The 22,702-nt window shown below is 42.8% G+C and overlaps 1 protein-coding gene and 1 non-coding gene across 3 annotated transcripts in view; both read right to left on the bottom strand.

Moving 5' to 3' along the window:
* The window catches only part of LOC137878854 (glycerol kinase-like), a 7,422-nt gene extending 3,190 nt beyond the window's left edge, over positions 1 to 4,232 (bottom strand). Inside the window, exons 1-14 of one of the 2 annotated variants that reach the window (XM_068719299.1) lie at positions 4,058 to 4,232; positions 3,298 to 3,371; positions 3,093 to 3,199; positions 2,907 to 2,984; positions 2,667 to 2,746; positions 2,338 to 2,475; positions 2,140 to 2,249; positions 1,970 to 2,036; positions 1,768 to 1,785; positions 674 to 709; positions 498 to 565; positions 374 to 416; positions 213 to 293; positions 55 to 133 (exon numbers count right to left, since the gene is read on the bottom strand). In XM_068719299.1, the coding sequence (XP_068575400.1) occupies positions 55 to 133; positions 213 to 293; positions 374 to 416; positions 498 to 565; positions 674 to 709; positions 1,768 to 1,785; positions 1,970 to 2,036; positions 2,140 to 2,249; positions 2,338 to 2,475; positions 2,667 to 2,746; positions 2,907 to 2,984; positions 3,093 to 3,199; positions 3,298 to 3,371; positions 4,058 to 4,150 (1,072 nt within the window). In that variant the 5' untranslated portion in view covers positions 4,151 to 4,232. The remainder of the gene's footprint in view (positions 1 to 54; positions 134 to 212; positions 294 to 373; positions 417 to 497; positions 566 to 673; positions 710 to 1,767; positions 1,786 to 1,969; positions 2,037 to 2,139; positions 2,250 to 2,337; positions 2,476 to 2,666; positions 2,747 to 2,906; positions 2,985 to 3,092; positions 3,200 to 3,297; positions 3,372 to 4,057) is intronic. The other variant, XM_068719300.1, reaches the window with a different exon arrangement.
* Positions 4,233 to 4,927: 695 nt separating this feature from the next.
* Positions 4,928 to 4,999, bottom strand: trnae-uuc (transfer RNA glutamic acid (anticodon UUC)). Its single transcript has one exon. It is a non-coding gene; the product is annotated as a tRNA-Glu (tRNA).
* Positions 5,000 to 22,702: the final 17,703 nt, after the last annotated feature.

Here is a 22,702-nt window from a genome sequence, read left to right as displayed (position 1 = left end):
GACTTAAGTGACAACACACTCCCGAAGATGTCTTCTTCAAAGACCGGCACATACCGAGCTCTTCAGATGATCCGATGATCCCCAGATTGTCCTGCAGCCAACGAACCACGGCTCCACAAATGGCCACAGAGCCCTGGCAGGAAGCACCCGAAACAACATCTTTTGAGATGAGAATGATTATACGGAATATTAGTGTATTTAAGATACTGTACCTCGAGTGCGTAGCAGGCAGGTTTGTCTCGACCGAGTTTGTAGGCCACGGTGGTCAGGAGGCCATGGTCAGACATTACAGGCTGCAAACGACAGAAGAAGAACAATGTGTGCAAAATATGCTCCGGCGTCACCTTTAAAATGCTAATCTGTAGTATTGTACCTTGGCTCCTGTGTTTCGCAGGAGAAAGCAGCCAGTTCCATACCTGAAAACACAAAAATACATCAAACTACTAATACTAGAACCGATACATGTGAAGAGAATAAAAACACACAGAGACACTTACGTGTTTTTAGCCTGCCCGTCCTGAAAACACATCTGTCCAACCAGCGCTGCCGACTGATCCCCAAGACACTGTGTGTAATGCACACATACATCCATCAGGGGGAGCCATTGAATGCCTCAAATACTACAGAGATTAGATGGAGAGACACTGGAGAGTAAAACTAGAGACGAACTTACCCCTGAAATGGGGATACCTGAGAGAGCTCCAGATTTCTGCCAAAACAAAAGATTAACTTGTTTAATAAGTGAAATTCGATTATTAATGTTGAAGTCACATTAATAGAGCATTTAGTGTGTTTTGGTTTCACGCATTGTTGGTTGTGATAGCGTCACGGTTTTGGACACCGATGGAATATTAACTAAGGAGGTTCAAACTATTCCTCTTAATAGGAAGGACTGTTCAAATGTCTTTGATACTTTTTAAAAGAAACATGTGGCGAAAGCCTTTATGAACTGATGTGCTTTTTTCAGAAATAAGTTAAAAATAGAATGATTAAACCCTTGAACTTAAACATGCATATGTGTAGCTAAAATATCAAATCAATAATCAAATCAGTCACCAATCATTTTAAATCACCATGAGATACTTTTCCTGACAAGAACGCTAAAAAGCAAAAGGGAATGACTCGTTATTTGACAACATGAGGCCAAATAACACAAATATACAGACTAACTCTACCTCCTAACAGTGAGTGTGAACCTGTATTCATTTAAATGTCTTCACTCCTACATGTGAGGCGATCTCTGTTTAAGTTAGATGTTTAAAAGATAAAAGTCGCTTTGATAAAAAACTGTGCAAAAGAGTGAAGAGATTTCGGGACGTCGCAGAGGAAGACGAGTGACATGCCACCACAGAAGCAATGAGGGACGCGGAGCCTCCAGTACATTTCCAACACACCGTACATGAACGCACCCATGAGTGTGTTGCTGGGTGCAGAATCACTGAACAAAGAATGTTTCTTTTACACACTAATGTCTGTGGTAGAGCCGTTTCCCTGCTTTGGTTAAACTCTTTTCACTAACTCTTGTGTGAAATTTCCGGCTCTCCAGCAGCTAAATGCTGAACCATAAATCAGCGTTTTTGCATGGAGGCTCCACTCACATGATGAGGGGCCACTGGTGCTCAAAATACAGCTCAGCTACTGAGGCATAAGCCTTGATGTGAATCTTGGAAACGCACTGTGTGACGGCGTGTCCGCCTTGGCCACAGAAAAGCAGGACAGGTTGCTGTGCATGGTGAGGAAGATGATGTGATGGCGAGTGTTACTTACCTGGCTAGAACAAATTTTCTACCAGTGAGAGAGGAGAGACAATGGCACACAAAATAAAAGCCTAAAATCATTTCTCAGTCCACCTTTCATGCACTAGAGTCACACTAGACACAGCAATGAAATGATTCGGATTAAACATTGATACGATACTCATTGTAGGGAAATTGTAAGCAGGGCTGACTTTATATGTCTGCATGCTTACCATGAGACCGTAGATTTCTGAAGAACTCCTCACTCTGGGCAAGATCTCCATGGGAATACCAAAATACCTGACGGGGAAAGAGCCGGAGCATCAGAAGGATTGAGCCAATTCTGCTTTCCATGCAATTTATATTTATGAATGAAAAGGCAAATGACAGACGGATGTCGTACGTGCAGAGTTCTGGGTCCCAGTCCAAAGTGTGGATGTTGAACAACATGGTTCTGCTGGCGTTGGTCACATCGGTGCAGTGGACTCCGCCTGACTTGCCCCCGGTTAAACACTGTGTGACCGTCAATAAAAGAAACCCACAAAGAGTCAGTTTCTACACCAGTCAGCTCCGGATTGTCACCAACACAACCGTTACTTACCCAAATGAGCCAGGAGTCCACGGTGCCGAACATGGCGCGGTGAGACACGACGGCCGCGTGGACCTCGTCCACGTTGTCCATCAGCCAGCGGAGCTTCACTGCGCTGAAGTAGGTGCTGATCGGGAGCCCCGTTTTATGCTGCGGGACGACAATAAACAACTCAGCAAGGTGCTTAAAGTAAGATCAAATATGCAGGAATGAAATGACAGAAGCAACTGCCAAGTCAAACATCACAAAAAGACAATGACGACATCATACATCCTCCTTAACGTGCAAAAGCACCCTCTAAAAAATAAGCAATAGACGAGAGGGAGCAGAGTGTAAATCACCTTCAAGTGGTTCTTATTCTTTCCTGGAGTTTTGTTAATTAGACGTTCAACTGTCGATTGAGTCCGCAGGTCGAGCCAAACTGAACGACAAACACAAAGTTATTTCACAGCAACAAAAATCAATCAATCTGCAATCAATCTGCCGTTTGTGTCTACATCCAGACGGCGTCCATTAGTAAAGAATGTCACAGCTGTGCCAGGATGAATGGAAATGATGGAAACACAACATCAAATCTTTACCGATTGCATTGTAGAGCGGCTCCCCCGTCTCTTTGTCCCAAACAAGCGTGGTCTCTCTTTGGTTGGTCACTCCGATAGCTGGACAGATTCAAGCAACAATTTCCTAAGATTTCAGATCGTTAACGTCTCTTTGAAAGGAATGACAACGTCTCCAAGGGAGCATGAAGACCACGTGTGAATGAATACCTTTAATGTTGGAGATGTCTATGTTGAGCTGGGTGAGCTTTTCACACGTGCGCTCCATGCACTCGTACACCGACTGCAGAATTTCTTTGGGGTCTTCCTCCACCCATCTGAAAATAAGGGCACAAAAAATCCCAGCAAATCAGATGTACACATTTCTACATTGTGTAAGCATCTTGAAGGCGTTGTATCGGAGCTTTTCACGAACCCTTCTTTGGGGAAGCTCTGTTTGATTTCCACCTGATGATGGCTGAGGAGCTCTGCTGTTTTTGAATTAAACACCTTCAACAGAGAGAAATGGCACAAAGGAAATACGTTAGCTTCAGCCAATAACACACTTTATTCTTCATTCATGCAGGGAACGCTGAACATGCAGTAGCTCTAACTTCATTCTGAATGGTTAGATTACACCATTTGTCATTCTCACCAGTGAGAACATGCCACATAACACAGACACCTTCAATAATCACACACACCAATAGTACAATTATATTAAAACAAAGTAAAGTTATCATTTCTGCAGTTTTGAAGGCTTTTGGCACGTTTTCAAGGCACAATTAGCACAACGAAAAATACCTCTGCATACGTCAAGTGGCATTTAATTTACTCAACTCTAATGAGAAGTCACAGTTACATTAACTAACTTGGATAATTCAATCTGAAGTTTAGAGATCTGTGGCCATGTGTCTTGTTTTAGGACAGTTTGTGCTTGTGGCGCCTATAAGCAACATCCAGAAAAAAGAAAACATCTGTTCCTTCTGGTTGGAGAGCAAAAGATATACGTTTTAAATGGCATTATGTCTGGTTAGATTACACCGTTTGTCTCTAATGAAAGGGAGCGACCACCAGAGGGCCAAACCCACACGTGCTCACTTATGACAACAGAAGCAGGCAAACACAACCAAGGACGCTGTTAGCTTTCTGCACGTTAAGCCAAACATTAAACATATCGCTCCTGTTAATTTTACCAGAAACCGCGTGGAGCTCGTGCCCTGGTCGATGGCTGCAACCAACGGTCCTAACGTCATCCGGTGAGAGGACGCGGCCATGGTGCCGTTCATCGGCAGCACGAAGAGCTTCGCCACTGAATTAGAAAACTGATTAGCTACACCTGCAAAGCGGCTCAAGCCAAAGGATAAACTGGGGGCGTGGTCCGTCGCGGACTTCCGACGCACGGTTCATCCTAGCGCACAATGATGACGCGACCAGTCTGGCGCACCAGTGAAAAACAGCAAAATATTCACAATGAAACATTTCTTTGGAGTTTTTCTCACTCCAAGACATTATTAAGTATATTGCAGATTATGTTTAAATACTTAACATTATTAGGGGGACTTTTTCTTCATAAATCCAAGAAAGAATACAAATAATTTCTTATAGTAAACTTGATAATGACGTTGACAAATATTCATAAATGTAAAAAAAGAATATTTTGTTTTCCTGAAGGATGTTTTTATAGTATTTTCAAGTGTGATATAACCCTGGCTCTTCCCTTATTGTTCTTCTATTTGAATAATATCACATGTATCACATACAGCTGCTTCAATTATGTCCTCTGTGTGTCACATTCAGATAAATATGTTTAATATTTGTCATTTACTGTGGAATGTTCATGACATGTCAACACACTGGATTTACTGTAATTGTATCACTCTCAAACTTATATGATTATATTATAACACTATGAGTTCATGTTATGTGACATAGTTTCCATTTAAATTAAATCGTCAGCTTTTATATGAATTATGCTGGCAATAATTTATAATAAACAATAAAATAAATTTATAATAAACAACAAACCAATGTCTTTGCCCCTCAGACAGATTCAAAAAGGGAAGTTCCCATACCGGGAGTCGAACCCGGGCCGCCTGGGTGAAAACCAGGAATCCTAACCGCTAGACCATATGGGAAGGTATACATTAATAAGAGGTAAAATTAGGATAAATACAATAGGACATTCTGATGTAGCTTCTTGTAGTTTACAGACCTCAATCGGATTTATTCATGAGTGTTTCTAAATAATATATATTTATATGGAAATGTGCGTGTATCTGCATTGTATGCTATCTTTTGTTCTTTTTATGTCTGCCTGTGAAACATTTTGCTGCTCGCTTTGATATTATATAAATAAGCTTTATTATTATCAATCACACAAGATTTGTTTTTGGATTAAACCGATTGTCGCACAACATGCAACTAATAGCCAACAATTGAGCATTAAATATTACAAATACACAGTAAATTAGGATTTTCTACAAAACGAGCCAATCAACTCTTTGATCCAGCGACTGGCCTATTAGGCTCGTTCAAGATAAAAATATACATTGAGAAAAATTGTTTGATAAAATTGACGTCAGCAATATATCATTATTTTTAGAAGATATGTGCAGCTTTTAATTTACTATAGCTCCGTTTTTTAAAACTGATAAGAATATGCAATTGGTTTATTTTAAAGCAGTTTAAAGTATTGATCATTTATAAAGCTATTGCTTTATCTAGGGAATTAATTCAATTAAATAATATAAATAAGACTAGTTGTCTTTAAGTCCTGATTTCCGCGTGATGGAGACAACTGACTCAGTTTGTAGATATGTTGTCCAACATCTTTGGAATAGCACACCTCAAAGAGGATATTTCCTTTTTAAAGCCGAAGTGTGGCTGAGATGTAGTTGCAATAAATATCCACAAGGGGGAGATAAGTGAACATCCAATAATGATCCCCCTCTCCCTCTTCTTAATGAAGGAAGTATTAATAGCTGATTAACATGCTGACAAGACTTTGTACATTTTAATTAACCGTGTATGTTTTCATAAACATAAAACATATTCAAAACGTTGATTAATTGAATTCCAGAACACCATTCAAGCCTTTATTAGTGTACACCAAATATTTTGCACTGAATAAGGATTAAAGTGTGTTTTGAGGTCTGTAGGTGAATAGCTGCACAAATAGCTGATTTCATGCACTTTTACTGACACCGAAGGGAAACTGTTTCTCTCATGTTCAGTATTTTCAATTGCATTGCTTATGTATGGTATTTCCAAGATGGCCTTTACAAGTCACCACAAAGGAAGCATCAGATAAATACTTGATTTGTTATAGAAATTAATTTCAGTTTGCAGCCAAAAGCTCTAACTTCAGGCAAAAAAAAAAAAGTTTCCCTAAAAAAATCCAATTACAGTATTATACAAATTCAAAAGTCACTGGCCAAATTCTGTGGCCACCTACCAGTGGTGTTCTCCGTATGGAGACCAATCTGTCTTCAGGATTCTCAGATTCTCATGAAATAATGCAACAGTAAAAGTTTGGAGCCTCATTAATGAAACTGTCTTACCAAATACCACCTGTGGAGACAAGTTAAATTAAAAGGAAGGGTAAAAAATTGACACATGAATGAAATACTAAGTACAATTATCTCTGTTATTGAGGGCACATCCTAATTGTGATGCTCTTTGACAGACTTTTGACTTGTCATCAATCCATTACTTTTTTGTTCTTTATCAGTCAGCATCATTCAGTCTTTCCATCTCTACGTCAGCTGCAGTATTTATTGGCCATTACCTTTTTATTTTTAGGACAGAATTTTGGGGGAAGTTTTTGGGGGAAACTACCTGCTGTGTAAAGTGGACTCCGGTGCCGTTCATCTTCTGTCTCGCCCTCGTCTCTGTGCTGCGGTGTCTCTTCCCTGCTGCCCTTTCCTGCCTTGTGAGCTCATGTGTGTGCTTGAGTGTGTACTTGTGTGGCGTGTGACAGTGGCTGAGTGAGGTGAACCAGGATAAAATGTTACAGATGAACACATTTAGACTGCCGCGTCCACACAGCCATTAACTTAGTGGATGTACCTACACACACACACACACACACACACACACACACACACACACACACACCTATCTCTCATCTGTAATTGCTGTGTAGGTGCTGTTTAGAGAGCGAGCTATTAGTTACAGCCAGTTCATTCTTTTCTCGCGTGCACGGCTGCTTAAATTATGCATTGCATTGTAAATGAATGAAGACCCGTTTAATTACACACCTCGTCTTACTGCTAATTCTAAGTTACCTGCCTCTCTAATGCAGCATTATTGCAGGATTTTAACAAAGTTGCTTTCGCCGCTGAAGACACTATAATCTGGGAACAAAAGTTATTTGAATAAATTAAACAAAAAGCATCAAAATGTAAGCAGTTGAGATTATCTGCCTGCATGTGATGAGCCCACACGATTCTATTAAGATCAATAAGACCTTCTGTTTTTGTCTGTAATGAACAATGTCACTATTTCACACTGAAATGAAATCTTGTTTATCATCTCTTGAGTCTTTCTCTCTGTGGACTTGACCCATAAAGCTTAGTGAGTAAACAGAAATGTTCACGTTGTATCAATTGGAGAATAAAAGCTTGAAGGCCGCTCTATTGTTTCCGTTCATGTGCGTGTTCCACGTACATCCCTGGTCGATACTCTAAACCCTCCCATGTGACAGGACTCTCAGGGGGCAGCTCTACTGGGAATCAGGGGTAAGCAGAAGGTTACAGGTGTGTGTGTGTGTGTGTGTGTGTGTGTGTGTGTGTGTGTGTTTTCATCTCAGCAGCTGTGACCCAGAATAAGACATGTTTTCATGCCCTCATGTTCCTTCATATACCTCTCATAAATTCAAGTGAGTGTTTCCTATTAAGAAGGACCACAGTTAATCATTCTCAGTCTACTATGTGAATGCATGGTCCACGTGTCTCGTCCTCCATTTGTCCCCCCAATGCAAGGACAAGGAGCAAGGGACACATTCACATGCACAGAGTGGGACTGGCAGAGATGGATGGGGGAGGTGGGCAAGAGAAGGAGAAAAAAAGCTGCATTGGGTTTTGTAGAAACATCACTGAAAGTAATTTAGATGAGTGAATGTACGTGTGTTGCACTGCATTTAACATTTAATTACCTTAGACACCAAACAAATTACAACGGACGCAGAAAAGCATCCTCACCACGAAACAATCCGTGTGAAAATCTTACTTGCGTTACTACTGTATGATAGAAAAGCACACAGGATATAATAAGTTACCGTTGATGGAGCTAAAGTGACATTATGTCCTGCTGTTTTTAGTTCTCTTTACATTTAAAAGTAACCTGCGGGGGATTCAGCTGGCCGCCTCTCGTTCCAATTCAATTCAGAGATTTTAAACTAGCTTTAGACAGGTGATACTTCCCATTTAGTCACCTTTATTTTCATGTGACCCTGACAAAAGCATGTTAAATGTTCATTGTTTGCAAATTAAGTGCAAGGATGAGTTAACTCCTAGAAATCAACCTTGATTTCAAGCATCTTCCACTAAATCCCATCTCTCTGTAGATGCTAGAGCTCCCTTGAGCAACAAAAGTCTCAGCATTTTCAATCTATATTTGCTGCAGCCTGCCAAAGCCGCTGGCTGCCTGAGAGGAAGCAAATCAAACTTAAAGTAAGAACTGAACATCATTTAAAGGGATTCAGTTTCCTCCCATCCACCTGTCATCTCTCCACTCTACGTATCCTCGTATCTCCTCTTTAACTTTTGGCCCCCTCGCATTCAATTCCCCGTCTCCTCCTTCCTCCTTTCCCTCCCCCTCTCTCCTCTTCCTGTCCTCCACTCACCACTCTGTAGAGGGTCCAAGTGACATTTGGCTGTCCCCTGCCTCGAGGGGGTCCAGGAGATGCAGACGTTTTTGGCAGGCGGGCACAGGGACGCCTAGGGGTCCTGATGGGGACTCCTGGACCAGGAAGAGAAAAAAAGTACACATCATAAAATGCACCCGCAGTCAGAAACACACATACGCTCTCGGGGTGCACATGCATAAGCAAACAATAGCACAGACAGTGGAGAGCTCACGCAGACACACACACACTGACACGTGTAAATGAGTGTGCGCACAAACACTCGTGCACCGACCAATCAAACACCCGTAATGAAGACACAGTGGACGGTAAATGTGAGAAGGCGAGGGAAGCTGCCCCCATGGAAAAGTTTGTGAAACAGTGAATAAACTGGGATTTGAATTTGAAATGGTAAACTAGTGAGCTTCAATGTGACTGGCTGGCTTCATTCCTGGTCCTCCCTACAGTCACAACTTTATTTATTACTGCTTTTTACGCTGCGAGTCAAATCTGATACAAGAGCAAATTCAGACGATACAATCAAACAAAACCAGACGGACATTTGCGTCTGACTTGTCGAATATGAATGTTTTATCCCAAATCCCCAAACTATACTTTCATCAGTCACAAAGATGCTAGTATCTAGTACAAAGACAGAACAGAGTATAAAACAGTTGATAGGGAATGAATGGGAGTTTCTGTACATGGCACTCTTCTTCTATTGCTTTTGAGCACCAGAGAAATTCCAGGTGCAAAATATAGATGAAACTGCATGAAATTATTGCTAAAAGACAGCCACAACCAGGACATAAGACAGGACTTGTTCAGATGGACAGTTTTGGTGGTGTGATTGTCCCTCTGAGGTCACTCATCTGTCTTTACCCCCCCACCCCCCCCCCCCCCCCCCCCCACACACACACACACACACACACACTCTCCTCTGGCTCTTCAGAGCGATAACATGCTGGTCATCGGGGGAGAGACGGACGGGCTAATTGCGGGGTGCCGGAGCTCGTCCACGTGCCACTGCCCGCTGGCTTTTTGGCTCAGCCATAATTACCTGGTAGCCGCAGATGTTTCACGCCATTGTTGTACACCAGACAGAAAGGAAGGGACGGATAGATGGACGGAGCGGTCATGTAAAGAGGGGGAGGCAGAGGCCTGGTTCTCCTCGCCAAACTTCTGCACACGCGCAAAGAAACAGCGACCAGACGCCATTCATCCTACCATCTTTTTTTTTTTTTTTTTAAATCCAATCTTTTATTCATCTCTTTCAATCCATTAACAAACCAACCCTTTTATATTTGCACCTTGAGTGTTGATAGGTGATAATAATTCTTTGTGTGTGTGTGTGTGTGTGTGCGCGGGGTGCAGCCTTCCCACTGAGGCAGAACAAAGTAGCATAATAACTCAGACACTGAGCTGACCCTTTCTGCTGCTATGGAGCTGTGTGTCAGTGTGTGTGTGTGTGTGTGTGTGTGTGTGTGTGTGTGTGTGTGTGTGTTAGCATGTATGTGCATCCTCGTGTGTCTATTTGAATACGACTGCTTGCACTCAGCCGACTGTGTGTGTGTGTGTGTGTGTGTGTGTGTGTGTGTGTGTGTGTGTGTGTGTGTGTGAATTTGTGCTCGTGCACTATGTATGAGTGTATCCTCTGTGCTCAAATAGCTGATCCCCTCCAGGGGTGAATTGTTATGGATGCTGTTCTGTTGAAATTACTGTTATTTGTTTCCTTTAAAACAAGCTAATTGCAGCATAGCGGGTTGCTGTGTGTGTGTGTGTGTGTGTGTGTGTGTGTGTGTGTGTGTGTGTGTGTGTGTGTGTGTGTGTGTGTGTGTCAATTTGTTTGCTTCCTTGTTTATTGTTTGTTTGTGTCGCATTGCAGACCCCTCAAATGTCTTTAGCGTGGACACATTTTCATTCCGGCGTCAAACCTCATTGTGCTGCAGCTGTTGGGCAGTAATTTGACTTTTTAGCCATTTTTTTTTTCTCAGCTAAACTCAATAAAATAGGACAGGAAATTATCTGCACATAAATTGTATGACAAACAATTAATCTCATCCAGTGAAAAGGATCAATTAACTCTTTGATGTTTTTATACCACATTCTTAGAGAACACGGAAAACAGTTAAGTGCTGCAATCTCTTGTGAGTCTTTTATAGTATTTTCTTGCAAATACACTCGTATTAAAATATGACAGCAATTATACTCAACATGCATCAGTTGATTCACCCAATTTGAAGAAAAGATCGTATTATAGTGGTTAGGATTTTGGTTGTATTTGTCTGTATTTCTAAATATCTATTTCTAATATTTCTGCCTTCACCTCATTAGTTACAGTGGAGATTGAGGTGCTCACAGGATTTAAAAACAGACAGAGGCCCTGTCCCTGTCCCTCCGCATTTTTAAAAACGTTTTGGCCTTTCGTCAACACACACAGAGTTTTAGGTTAATTAAATGTTGATTTTTAAATCTAAAGAAAAAAAACATACATTTTCAAAAGTATCCGTAGAGGGCCTGAGAGTCTGCAGCCACGCTAGACGTACTTATATTAACATGCTGGTGTTTACCATGTGCACCATCTTAATTTAGCCTGTTAGCATGCTAACATTTGCTAATTTGGACGAAAGACAAAGTACAGCCGAGGCTGATGGGAACGTTATTATTTTAGCTAAGCATTGGTCAAACCTGACGATGGCCCTACATGAAAATTCAGAAGGCCACCAAAGTTACTTAAGCTGATCAGGTATTGGTCCCAATCCACATTAAATACAGTGTATTTGTCAATGTCATTATAAAATGATGAGTTCAGTGCCGCTATAATCCCTGGTCTTATGCTACCGTACACACACATTATTCCAATCACAAGGACATCGACATTTGCTCGTGTAATCAGCATGGGACAAAAGCAAACCTATATAGAAACCAAAAGTTACACCTCATGTCAGAAATACAACCACTGTTGCATGAAATATAGTCAAGCAGATTCAGTGTGTCAGCTGTGAATATGAATGTAAGCGCTGGGAGCAGGAGAAAGAGGAGCATGCTGGTGTTGAGCGGGTTAAGTGTGTGTCAGTGTTAAGTGGGACATCTCAGACAGACAGGCCATCCTCTCACAGGCCCTCTTGTCTGCCAGGCAGGTGAGGCAGTGTCTCTTTATCTGTTTCTCTCCCCCCCTTCCCCACACACACACACCCACACACACACACACACACACCCACACACACACACACCTCTGCCAGCTCCTTCACGTCCCCCTGTGCCAGGTACGTCTACGTCCCGTCTTTGTGTGCGAATGAAAGCGCGGCAGATCTGACGAGGAAGAAAATACACACATGCAGGCGGCATTCTCACGGGGGGGGGGGGGGGGGGGGGGACACACACGAGAGGAGGAGAGGGAGAAGAAGAGGTGGCCTCGCCTTCCCTCTCATCCCTCAATCCAACACTTCTCCTCCTTTCGTTCGGTTCCATTCGTTCGTCAGTTCTTTCCGTTTTGTTCCGTTCCATGTGCTGCCGCTCTGTCTGTCTGTCTCTGCCTCCGCTCTTCTCCTGTCCTCCCTTTCTTTGCGCTCCATCCTTTTTCTCCCCCATCGCATCGTTCTCTTTCTTTCCCATCCATCCCCTCTTTCTCCTCGCCTCGTTCCAGTTTCCAAGTGCCTGGACGGGGGCTTACTGCTCCGGTCACTGCTCAGGGAGTACGGTGAGCTAAAGTAGGCTCGGCGTAGAAGAACATCAGACGCACACTCACAGGCACACACTTGAACAAACAAACAGAAACGGGCCCTTTCTCTTGCTCCAATTTCAATTGTGTCTTGTTTGCTACCTGCATATGTCTCTACCTTCTCCAGATCCCAAAGCTTATCTGTACACGCAGCCTAGAAAGCATTATGAGAACTGGTCTGACATCATACGTATCCAAACACCAAGCGCTCAGAGATAAGCTCCCCTGCTCCTATCTCAATCGGTTACCCAGCTCTCCAGGCCAAGCAAAGTTCAGCACAACAGAACTGCACTGAAGTCCAAACCAGCAAGAAGAGAAACCGCTCTGTCATTCTTGTATCTGAAAATTAGAAAAGTTATGGCGGCATTGAGGACAAAGGAGGAAAATATGTAATATTTGAACGCTGGACTGAGCATTTCTAAGACCTGATCTGGTACTTGTTTTAAACCGGTACTGCCAAATATGAACGCCACACTTTACACAGCTTTTCTTTTGCTTCATCCACAAGACTGAAAATGAATCCTCCGCTAGACCAACTTAACGTACAAAAATGAAAAAGCTTTTATCATCGTGATTAGGGGCCGACTGATGGCACACAGGCCCTTTTCAGGGTCAAACAATCACACTATGGCACATATTTCAACAACTCGTGAAGGTTTGCACAGATCAAACCTGTCATCACTCAATGAATTAACACTGTGTCAAAGATAAAAGTAATGAAATATACAGTTAATTCTCCCCTCCTCTCTTTATAGAGAGAGAAAACAAGCAAATGAAGAAACATCTTCACCAACTTGACGACACAAAAACAACTGCAAATACAGAAATGAGCTGCAAGAAGTTCACAACACAAAGGAAATTGTATCCGGAGGACATTAAAAAGTGTTACACGCGTCCGGGACACGCAGCACTTTGCTTGTTGATTGATTTGTTTGTTCTCGTACTTTAGAATCCGAATCATGCGATCACAATGACGGAACGCAGACTTCAAAATACTTCATGAGCCACAAACCACGGCCACAACAAGCACGTCCCAGCCACGTGCGTCACTTTTTAGTGTCCCCTGGAAACAAAGTTTGACATGATTAATGGCTAAAAGATGAAGTTGAATATCAATTCTGTCTTTGAAGACAATAGAGCAATCTTTCTATTTACCCTCGACATCGTCTCCCTCTTTGTTTTCGTCGCCATCATTCCTTCTATAATTCATCCTCATCATCACCTTCATCGTTGCATATTGATTTTGTCGTAGCTCTGCAGGCGTGCACTGACCTTTCATATGAGGTGCTCGTTCTTCAAGACTTCAAGAGGTGAGAATGATTGATGTCTAATCTTTGATATCCTCTGAAGATACGTGTGTGTGTGTGTGTGTGTGTGTGTGTGTGTGGGCTGGTTGCTTAGGACCTCCTATAGTTAAGGAACCAAAGGTCCTCAGGGTATTAGAGCAGGAGATCAGGGAGTCAGCTCACGCGCACAAACGCATAAACACACTCACACTTGCACACACACACTCGGGTGTCTCAGCGACCTCTTGGTGAGTTCAGTGGCAAGGCGTGGTGTGAGTAGTCGTTTGAACCGGCAGATCTTAAAGATCACACACACACACACACACACACACACACACACACACACACACACACACACACACAGACAACCACACACAGATTAACGCTAAAAGAAGGAAACAGTTGAACCTTTTTTGGCTCATGGGGGTTCAGGGTTCTGACTGGTGAAAGGGAAGCGAGGGAAACAGAAACAGAGACCCGTAGGAAGAGAGTTAGTTTGAGACTGGATAATCACAGTGATGAGGAGGAAAACGGGGAGGAAGAAGCAGAGAAAGAAAACTAGTGAGAAGTGGTTGAAACTTTTGACTACTCTACTCTACTCATGTAACATTTGCGGTGAGTTACACGGGCCAGCGTTAGAGAAAACGCATCAAACGGTTTCTGAATTAAAGGAACAGGAACACACCTGACAAATGCATGACAATCGGAGAATGATAGAGTTATGTAAAAGAGATGAAGATGAAGAGGAAGAAGAGAGAGAGATGAAGGAAAAGAGAGAAGTCTTTAATGTGCATGGGTCTTGTAAGGTCAGACGGGGGTTGGGGAGGAGGAGGAAGGGGGGGAAAGGTTACAGGAAAGGTTACCATTATTTATTTAATCACTGATCCATCACACGCACACACACACACACACACACACACACACACACACACACACACACACACACACACACACACAAGCGTAACAGCTTAATCTCTGTCAGATTAAGGACATATATATATAAAAGATGAAGCAGAAAGAAGAACTACAGCGTCTCATACAGAAGTAGAGTACGTACATAAAACTATGGGATGGATTGCCACACACTCATGTTCCCTTCAGGATAATTTATCCAAATTCTGGTGATGTCTTAACTTTGAATCTAGAGCCACCATCGGGTCAACATTATTATTTCTCCAATACTTTGGTTTATGACCAAATACCTGCAAAACTAATGGCATCCCCATTAACTTCAGCTGTGCTTTGTGTCTTTAGAATCAGCTATAAAGGTGAAATTTTGCGATTATTTATTTTGAAATTGATATAGTTTGTATCTTTGTTTTTCTGCTTTTAATGCATGCATGTGTTTAGATTGAGCTCTTATTATTATCATAACATAAAAGTATAGTTTTCACTTACACTTACTAAACTTTAAAGGTATGATGAGTTGAAAGAACACTTTTGAGTATGATGCGCGTTATTCGCTGTGATTTATGGGGATTATGGGAATTATGAGCACATTTGAATGTTGTCTTTGACCAATCATGTTTTTTGGCGAAGGTATAATGAGGAAGTTGTTATTGTTTCCTGTGCAGCCAGCAGTGAGCTTTAAAGGCTTTTGTTGTACAAAAAACCCTGACATATTGAGGGCATTTGGGAAATTCGATCACAAACATTGTCTCTATTACACTCATCCAAATTTTTTTTTTTTTTCAGATTAATATTGATACCAAATTGAGATTTGTTTTCTGCACTGTATTTGCATTAACAATGTTGTATTTGTTCTTTTAGAAATCTCTAAGCTTTGCCAAACCTGAACTTAGTTGGACAACTGTGGAAACTGCCACCGCTGTCACCACAACTGCATTCTGTGAACTTTCCAAGGTATTTTTGGCCTGAATCCCTGTTGGATTTCTATCCCACCCTGATACTGACAGGAGCGCCGGGTTTCCTGGAACGTGTAAAGAGGCACAGGAAGACTAAAGAGAATAGGAGAGTGCTGCATCGCCCGTGTATGCAAAAGAACACTCATGAAATATGGAAGACTTTGGAATAGTCAATGTAATTAATGTTAGTGTTGAAACAAAACGTCAACCCCCGCTGTCACGCCGCTTGTTTTCGCACATATCTTATCCGGAAGAGGCAGAGGGTCGGGTAGATGGACGGAAAGGATGATGAGAGGATGAAAGTGCCACACTCGTTTTGTTTTTTTTCCCTGCCTTCTGTGGCGGAGAATGCCCCGAGGCGAGATTTAACAGAGGGAAGAGATAGAGAGAGGAAGTGAAGGATAGGAAAAAAGGGACGCAGAAAAAGGTGGTGTCTCAGTGACAATGCCAACTCCACCACCGTCCCCCCCCCCCATCTCATCCCCTCCATGTCTCCCTCTCTCTGCTCCGTTCTCAATTGCCTTGCTGGAGGCCTCACTAGCCCTTTGCAGGGTGTGACCTTGGTGGCCACTGAGCTGGTGTGAACATGCAAGAAACGAGCCATATGGGTGAGACAGAGCGAGAAATAGATGTAGAGATTCAAGGAGAGAGCTATCTAATCCTTGATTTGTCTCCGTGTCTCCACCCCCCCCATCCTCTTCTCTCTCACTCACACCGTCTGGGCTACATATGTGCTCCTTCACCCCTATCTCTTGGCTGAGGCCGGGGCCAGTGCCCCTGCCACCTTACCCAGGGCAAGGGCTGCATATGTTGGGAAGGTGGGCACTACAGAGGGGGGGAGATGGGCTGGGTGGGCGGCAGATGGCTGAGCCCTAAGGCCTCCGCTGGTGTGGCCGGTGGTGAGTGTGTATGCATGTGGTGGGGGTGGGACGTAGGTGTGTGTGAGGAGGACGAGTGTCCGTCTGTGTGTGTGTGTGTGTGTGTGTGTGTGTGTGTGTGTGTGTGTGTGTGTGTGTCTGTGTGCAGGTTTTCTGCTTGGAAGGATGGATGGAGGGGCACCAGTGCAGAAGAACTTCTTCTGGTCACGGTGAGAGAAAAGAGGAAGAGGAAAGAGAGCGAAAGAAAAGAAGGACCGAGATAAATCCGTTACAGCATTAAGAGGCGCTACCTGTCTGTCTGTCACCTTAATTATTCTTCACACACACAGATCAAACATATCTGATGCCGTACACTGAGATTTCCTTTCAACTGTAGGTCTGGTTTAATCACTCTTAAATGTTTGTGCAATTACTTATAATGTATATCATCAGTTTCTCTCTTATATTTACTTTTAGGTTCTTCAAAAAAACATTGTTGTTGGCAGTTTGCAGCGGTAATTTGGCTTGTGTCACTTTAAATAGTCTAAACTATTTATTTGCCACATACAACTATAATCTTTCTCTAACCATAATGTTATAAACCTTATAAACAACATCTGTGATTACTGGTGTACTGACAAGCGTATTTTATTCATGCATGTCCCAGAATTCTGTGCAAAAAAGATGTCTATTGACCAATAGGTGCAGAAAAACACTACTGTGTAAGAAATGCAACAGACGAAGAGCGGCTCATGTTTACAGTGCAGCCGACTGCTAAGTGCTGATTACTTAAAAATGCATCAATGGTCATCTAAAATGGGGTTTGATATGATAACTTTAACTTAGGAGTTTTACTTGCATAAATGTAACCACACTCATAACCATATGGGTGGATCAGAAAACACTCGCATATTGGTCAAAAATATTTTCAGGACTTTTTGAAAACAGAAGTAATGAGATCTTTTGTGAAAATGACATTTTCTAAATCATCAATTTATTGTTAAGTGGTTTTTGTTGTCTTATTTGATTTCATTACAGCCGTGCGTGTATTGTCTGAGTGTGTGTGTGTATATGGCCTCTGGCACCCCGTCTCCTCTCTGCCCTCATAGGAGGCGAGGAAACGTCCGCCACGCCGCCCTTTCTCACACGTGGGAAGGAGACGGGAGGGAGGCAGAAGATACCAGTTTTTGTCCTTCACCTCTCCCACAATCCCCCTCTTCTGCACCATTATGGACGAGGAGAGTGTCCCGAAGACGCTCGCAGGTATGACACAGCTGCCACGCTCTGAATCTCACACACACACACACACACACACACACACACACACACACACACACACACACACACACACACACACACAAACACCTTGCAGGTATGGGCCAGTTGCCATGCTCTAGATAATAGGCTGTTGAGGGTGCAGCTTGTTAGCCAGACACAGCTGACGTACCACACACACACACACACACACACACACACACACACACACACACACACACACACACACACACACACACACACACACACACACACAGCAACTAAGGATGCAGTGATGACTGAATCTTTTTTCCTCAGGCTCTTTCTTTCTATATTTCTTTCGTCCTTCCGTCCAGCATTTGATCGCTTTCTCTTCATCTTCTCGTCCCCATTTCACTTCTTTTTTTTTTTTTTTTTTTTGGGGGGGGGACTTTATCACTACCATGTCTCTCTCAGACAGATGGGTCGTCCTGCTGCTCCTGACGTTTCTATTAAAATGACATTACCGACCGTAAAAACTTGCGCTGGATCGTCCAGCAGCCCATTCATAACCATTTAGCCCTGCACCTGTTTGCGAGGAAGGTGTGTGTGTGTGTCTGTGTGTGTGTGCATTGTTTGTGTGTGACTGAGACACGTCAGAAGGAGCTGATTGTACTCAGCTCACACCTTCATCACCCACAAACACACACCCATAGACACACACCCACACGTCCCACAGCCTCCCAGAAGGTCATCCCCTCTGAGAATGTCTGTTTGAAGTAAGGACCTCTGTCGCGAGCTGCTGGAGGCCTGTCAACTGTGTCTGTCTGTGTGTAGATTTCTAAATACCTATGCAGATTTCTTCTTCTATATTTATGACTATCTGCATGCATTTGTTATGAAGCCACATGAGTGTAAGAGCAGGAATTTCACTCGCACTTATGTGCATTATGTGGACTTCTGTCTTTATTGCAAGTCCGCTCATGCAAGAGCGCCTGCGTGTGGAAATTAGGCGCCACAGGCTGTGGTTGTCCGTGCCTCCTGGTAATGGATACTAATGGCCCTGGGCAGGCCTCCATGGAGCAGAGGGGTAGATTTGTCTGTTTGACCCCCATCCTGCTGCCCTCACCCTGGGGGAGGGGAGGGCCTGAGGGGTGGGAGGCCCTGTGGGGGTCTGGGTCACCATCAGCATGCATAACACGCAACATAAACACACACTGCTCGCAGTGTAAGTGACAGCGAAGGCACGCAGGCTCACATCTCACACACCACATGCTAACAAAAGCAAAGTATGATGATGATGATGATGATGATGATGATTTCTTAAGCAGAAATAGCTATGTTGTAGTACTTCATATTGATAAAGTGTTTTATACACTATGTGTGAACCTTCATACCTGCGGTGGATTCAAAGAAAAAGGATGAAACCACTTTTCCAATCCAACCTCTATAAAAGGAAAAAAAGAGACTTGACTTGTTTAACGTGTCATTCATCAATAAAATGGCGACAGACACGGAAACAGATGAAATACAATCTCACAGGTATACCCGCTACATCCTTTTTAAAGTGGCCATGGCATTTATCTCTCCCAGCAGCCGTTTGGAAGAGAACAGAGCAAAGAGCTAAATGCGTCAAGTGCAAATTGTCTGAATTGAATTCCTTATGTGTAAAGGAGAATCAATTAGCTGGATGTGTGAATGCATCTCAAGGACTGGGACATTTCAAACTTATTTCTTCAAATCATTAAAAGGAGAGTTAGAATTGTATGAAGTGGGGTTGTATGAAGTACTGACTCCATAGTCAGTGTTTTATCTCAGTAGATGGAATTTGGAGAAACAGACAGTAGTACCAGCACAGGTGCAAAGCGATGGACTGATGTGGTCGTATTGTACCTAAAGAAAGGTTAAGTCTAGGTTTAAGCAAACGGTAAAGTATGAGACTTCTCTTTCTGATGGGAAATGAATCCATTATCTCTTCAAAGTCACAGGGCTCCTTTGAAGAAGCTGAAGCTTGAACACATGGGAGCATGTTAATTGATGGATTCTCCTTGTATAACTACTTGACATTGGTGCAAAAATGTATAGAGGAAGAAAAGATGTGACCCTGTTGGAACATTTTTTAAGATCCATTGTGAACTTGTCAAGTGTCTCTGATTAAAGCTTGAAAACTGACATTTGGTTTTCTGTGCCTGTAAAGGTTCGTAGAGCGACCTCCAGGCCAAGAGCAGCTAAATGTGTTCTTACCTTTTCTCCAAGTAGGTGAATGTCAAAAAGAAAGGGAGCGGCTCAGGTAAACAGGGCTCTCAGGGGAGAGGTGACCTTTGGGTTCGCAGTCAGGGGGACAAAAAGGGGAGGGAGAGGGGGAGGCTGAGGGGAGAGAACGAGGTTGAGTGCAGTGATAGTAGAGGAATGAAAAAGCATAGAACAAGAAGAGAGGAAGAGGTGAGACGGAGGAAAGAAAAGGAGCCTGACGACTTTCTGAATTTAAAGAATCATTTTGTTTGTGTCGTGCCGGGATTCACATCCTTCACGATTCACAAACAATAAACGATTTAAAATATAAAAAAAAAAAATGGCTTTGCAAATGTTTTATATGGAAGAATCTCTGCTTTAGACATTCGTTTGACTGGTCAATTTAGAATATTTGGGCTATTTTGCTTCCTTAACAAAATAGACATTTAGGTGTTTATTTTACTACTTTGTCTGTTGGCGTCTGTAGATTTCTCCTAAATTCACCAAAAGTTAGTATTAGATAACCTCTCATTTACATATGAGGTTCCCTTTTGTAGCCTTTAACTCGAATATGTGAACAAAGTGAAATAAGAATTTAGAAGCTGGCTTTATAAAATGTTCAGATTTGTAAATGCATGCAAATTTAAAAACCGAATTCTTCAAAATGCCTGTAAAGCAGAAAGTTTGGCGCATTGTGTGTGCCATCTGCCCACAGCAGGGACGGCTGTGTGTCTTCACTCGTCGGTGTGGCTGTATTCAGATCAATGTCTCCTCTCCACAGGTAACTGCCACTGCTCATAAGGCTGACTCTCCCCGCCTTACTGGAGGCTCTGTGTGGTAATGTTAGAGCAGAACAAAAGTGACAGATCCTCTCTTTGAGCTTCACACGTCTTTCTCTCTCCCTAGCGTCTCACGTGGCACTGAAACTTCCTCACTACCTTTCCTCCACGTTGCTCTCTCTTTCACTTCCTTCCCTGAGTCCTGTTCTCTCTCTGCCGCTCTGTCTCCCAGTGAGCCAGGCACACATCAGTAGCCCTAGGGAAGTGCTTCGCTGTGGGAAGGAGCCTTGGCTTTAAGTGGCTCTAAGTGGCTCTCGCTGTTTGTCTCTTTAGTTGTTTATTTTCTCCTTCGCTCGCCCCGGGCAGGGAGGAGAGAGGGACACTTAGCGTCGGAGAAACCACAGCGCGGCCAGGCAGGGAGGTTTAATGCTGCTTAGTAGCCTGCAGAGTTTACATGTGAGGGAGGCACAGAAAGACAAAGTGCAAGTGTGTGCAAATTTATTATTTGTGCGTCGCAGTGTGTGTGTCATTCCATCATTAGAAATGTTATAAAGATGTCCGAGGGCTAGTGTGCATTTTACGATGTTGTTGTAATTGTAGTGTGTGTTTGCACGTGTGTGTGTTTGTATCGACGAAGCCGAAAGGTCCAGGTGTGACCTTCTAAGATGACATTATTTGCCATTGATTTGCCTCTGTTTCGTATTTTGTCTCACTGGGACTACTGCGCCAACAATCGCCCTCCATTGTTCTGTTTTTAAAGACAAACAGCGACTCTACGTTCCCTCATGAAAAAGGTGAAACAGTTGAAAATTTAAAGCTGACCCAAACCAAAGGCCAAGTATTTTTGTTCAAACTCAACCCAAAATTAGAACAATGTACTTTACGAGCTCCAAACGCTCCAAAATGTTAATAATGTATGAGTAGCCACCATGTTAATGTCATGTCTTGCTACTGTGAGAAGTGGAGATTGTTGTATGACAATTAAAAAACACTTAACATTGCACTATATCCTCTGAATTAGTATTTAAATACCTTGAACAATAACTTTTGTATTGTTTTGCACAAAGTTGGATATATTTCCAGTTTCTAGAGGAATGTTAGAGCTTTCCTGGTTTTAATTATGACTTGGATGTTAAAGCTGGAAGTCATTGGAAGTCAGAATCTGGTGTGGAGGCTCCTACATGATCAAACTGGTTCATGTTCCAAGTTTATCGTTTAGTGTTTGAGTCCTGCTGTTCGGCTACAGCCGGCATTACAACAAACAGCTTTTCAAGCAATTTCGCTGTTGCAGACTTGATCTTCTTTTAAAAGTATCTTCCACATCTTTAAATTGTGTGTACTGTAGACACAATATGACACCCAGCCTTTGCTCTCCCTGGATCTGTCCGAGGTGCTGATTCTCCTTTCCAAAATGGCTGCTTAATGATTGTCATTAAGCCCCGGCTCAATGTGCAACATCAGTTCTTTCTTCGACTTTCCTCTTTCTGCGACGCAACATGTCCAGTAAACAAAAAAGTATATCTGCAGCTTCCCATCATGCACATCTCAGAGCATTTAAATTGGTCTAACTGGCTTCCCACACAGGCCTCTCAACAGAAAGTAACTTCTCTGTTTGTTGGCACGAGTATGTGTTGTTCAAAGATTAAGGCAAATAGGGGTTTCATTTCTCAAAGTGGTATGCAAGCATGAGCAGTGAAGTCATGCGAAACGCCAGCGAGCATGTGTTTGTAAATGTGTGTGTTACCAAGAACCTAAGCGAGTGCATCTTAGTGTGTGATGCGTGCGAGGGCAGGCAGATGTACGGAGAGAAATTAGAGCTCTCTTAAATATTCACCTCACCTCACACGTAACACACACACACACACACACACACCTCGCAAAAGTGAACACTTCCACATCGTAATGAGGATTACCTGCATGGCCTCACATTGCACTTCTCATCCGATTGCAAACACACACACACTTGTGCAGTTGCTCATCTGTCCTTGTTCCATATCCTCCCCCTATCACTCTTTCTTGT

Source organism: Cebidichthys violaceus, unplaced genomic scaffold, assembly GCF_023349555.1.
Source record: "Cebidichthys violaceus isolate CVI_PGR_0920_01 unplaced genomic scaffold, fCebVio1.0.p SCAF_24, whole genome shotgun sequence".
Lineage (NCBI taxonomy): Eukaryota > Metazoa > Chordata > Actinopteri > Perciformes > Stichaeidae > Cebidichthys > Cebidichthys violaceus.
Note: the sequence above shows the minus strand (reverse complement) of the source record. Positions and strands in the feature narration are given on the sequence as shown.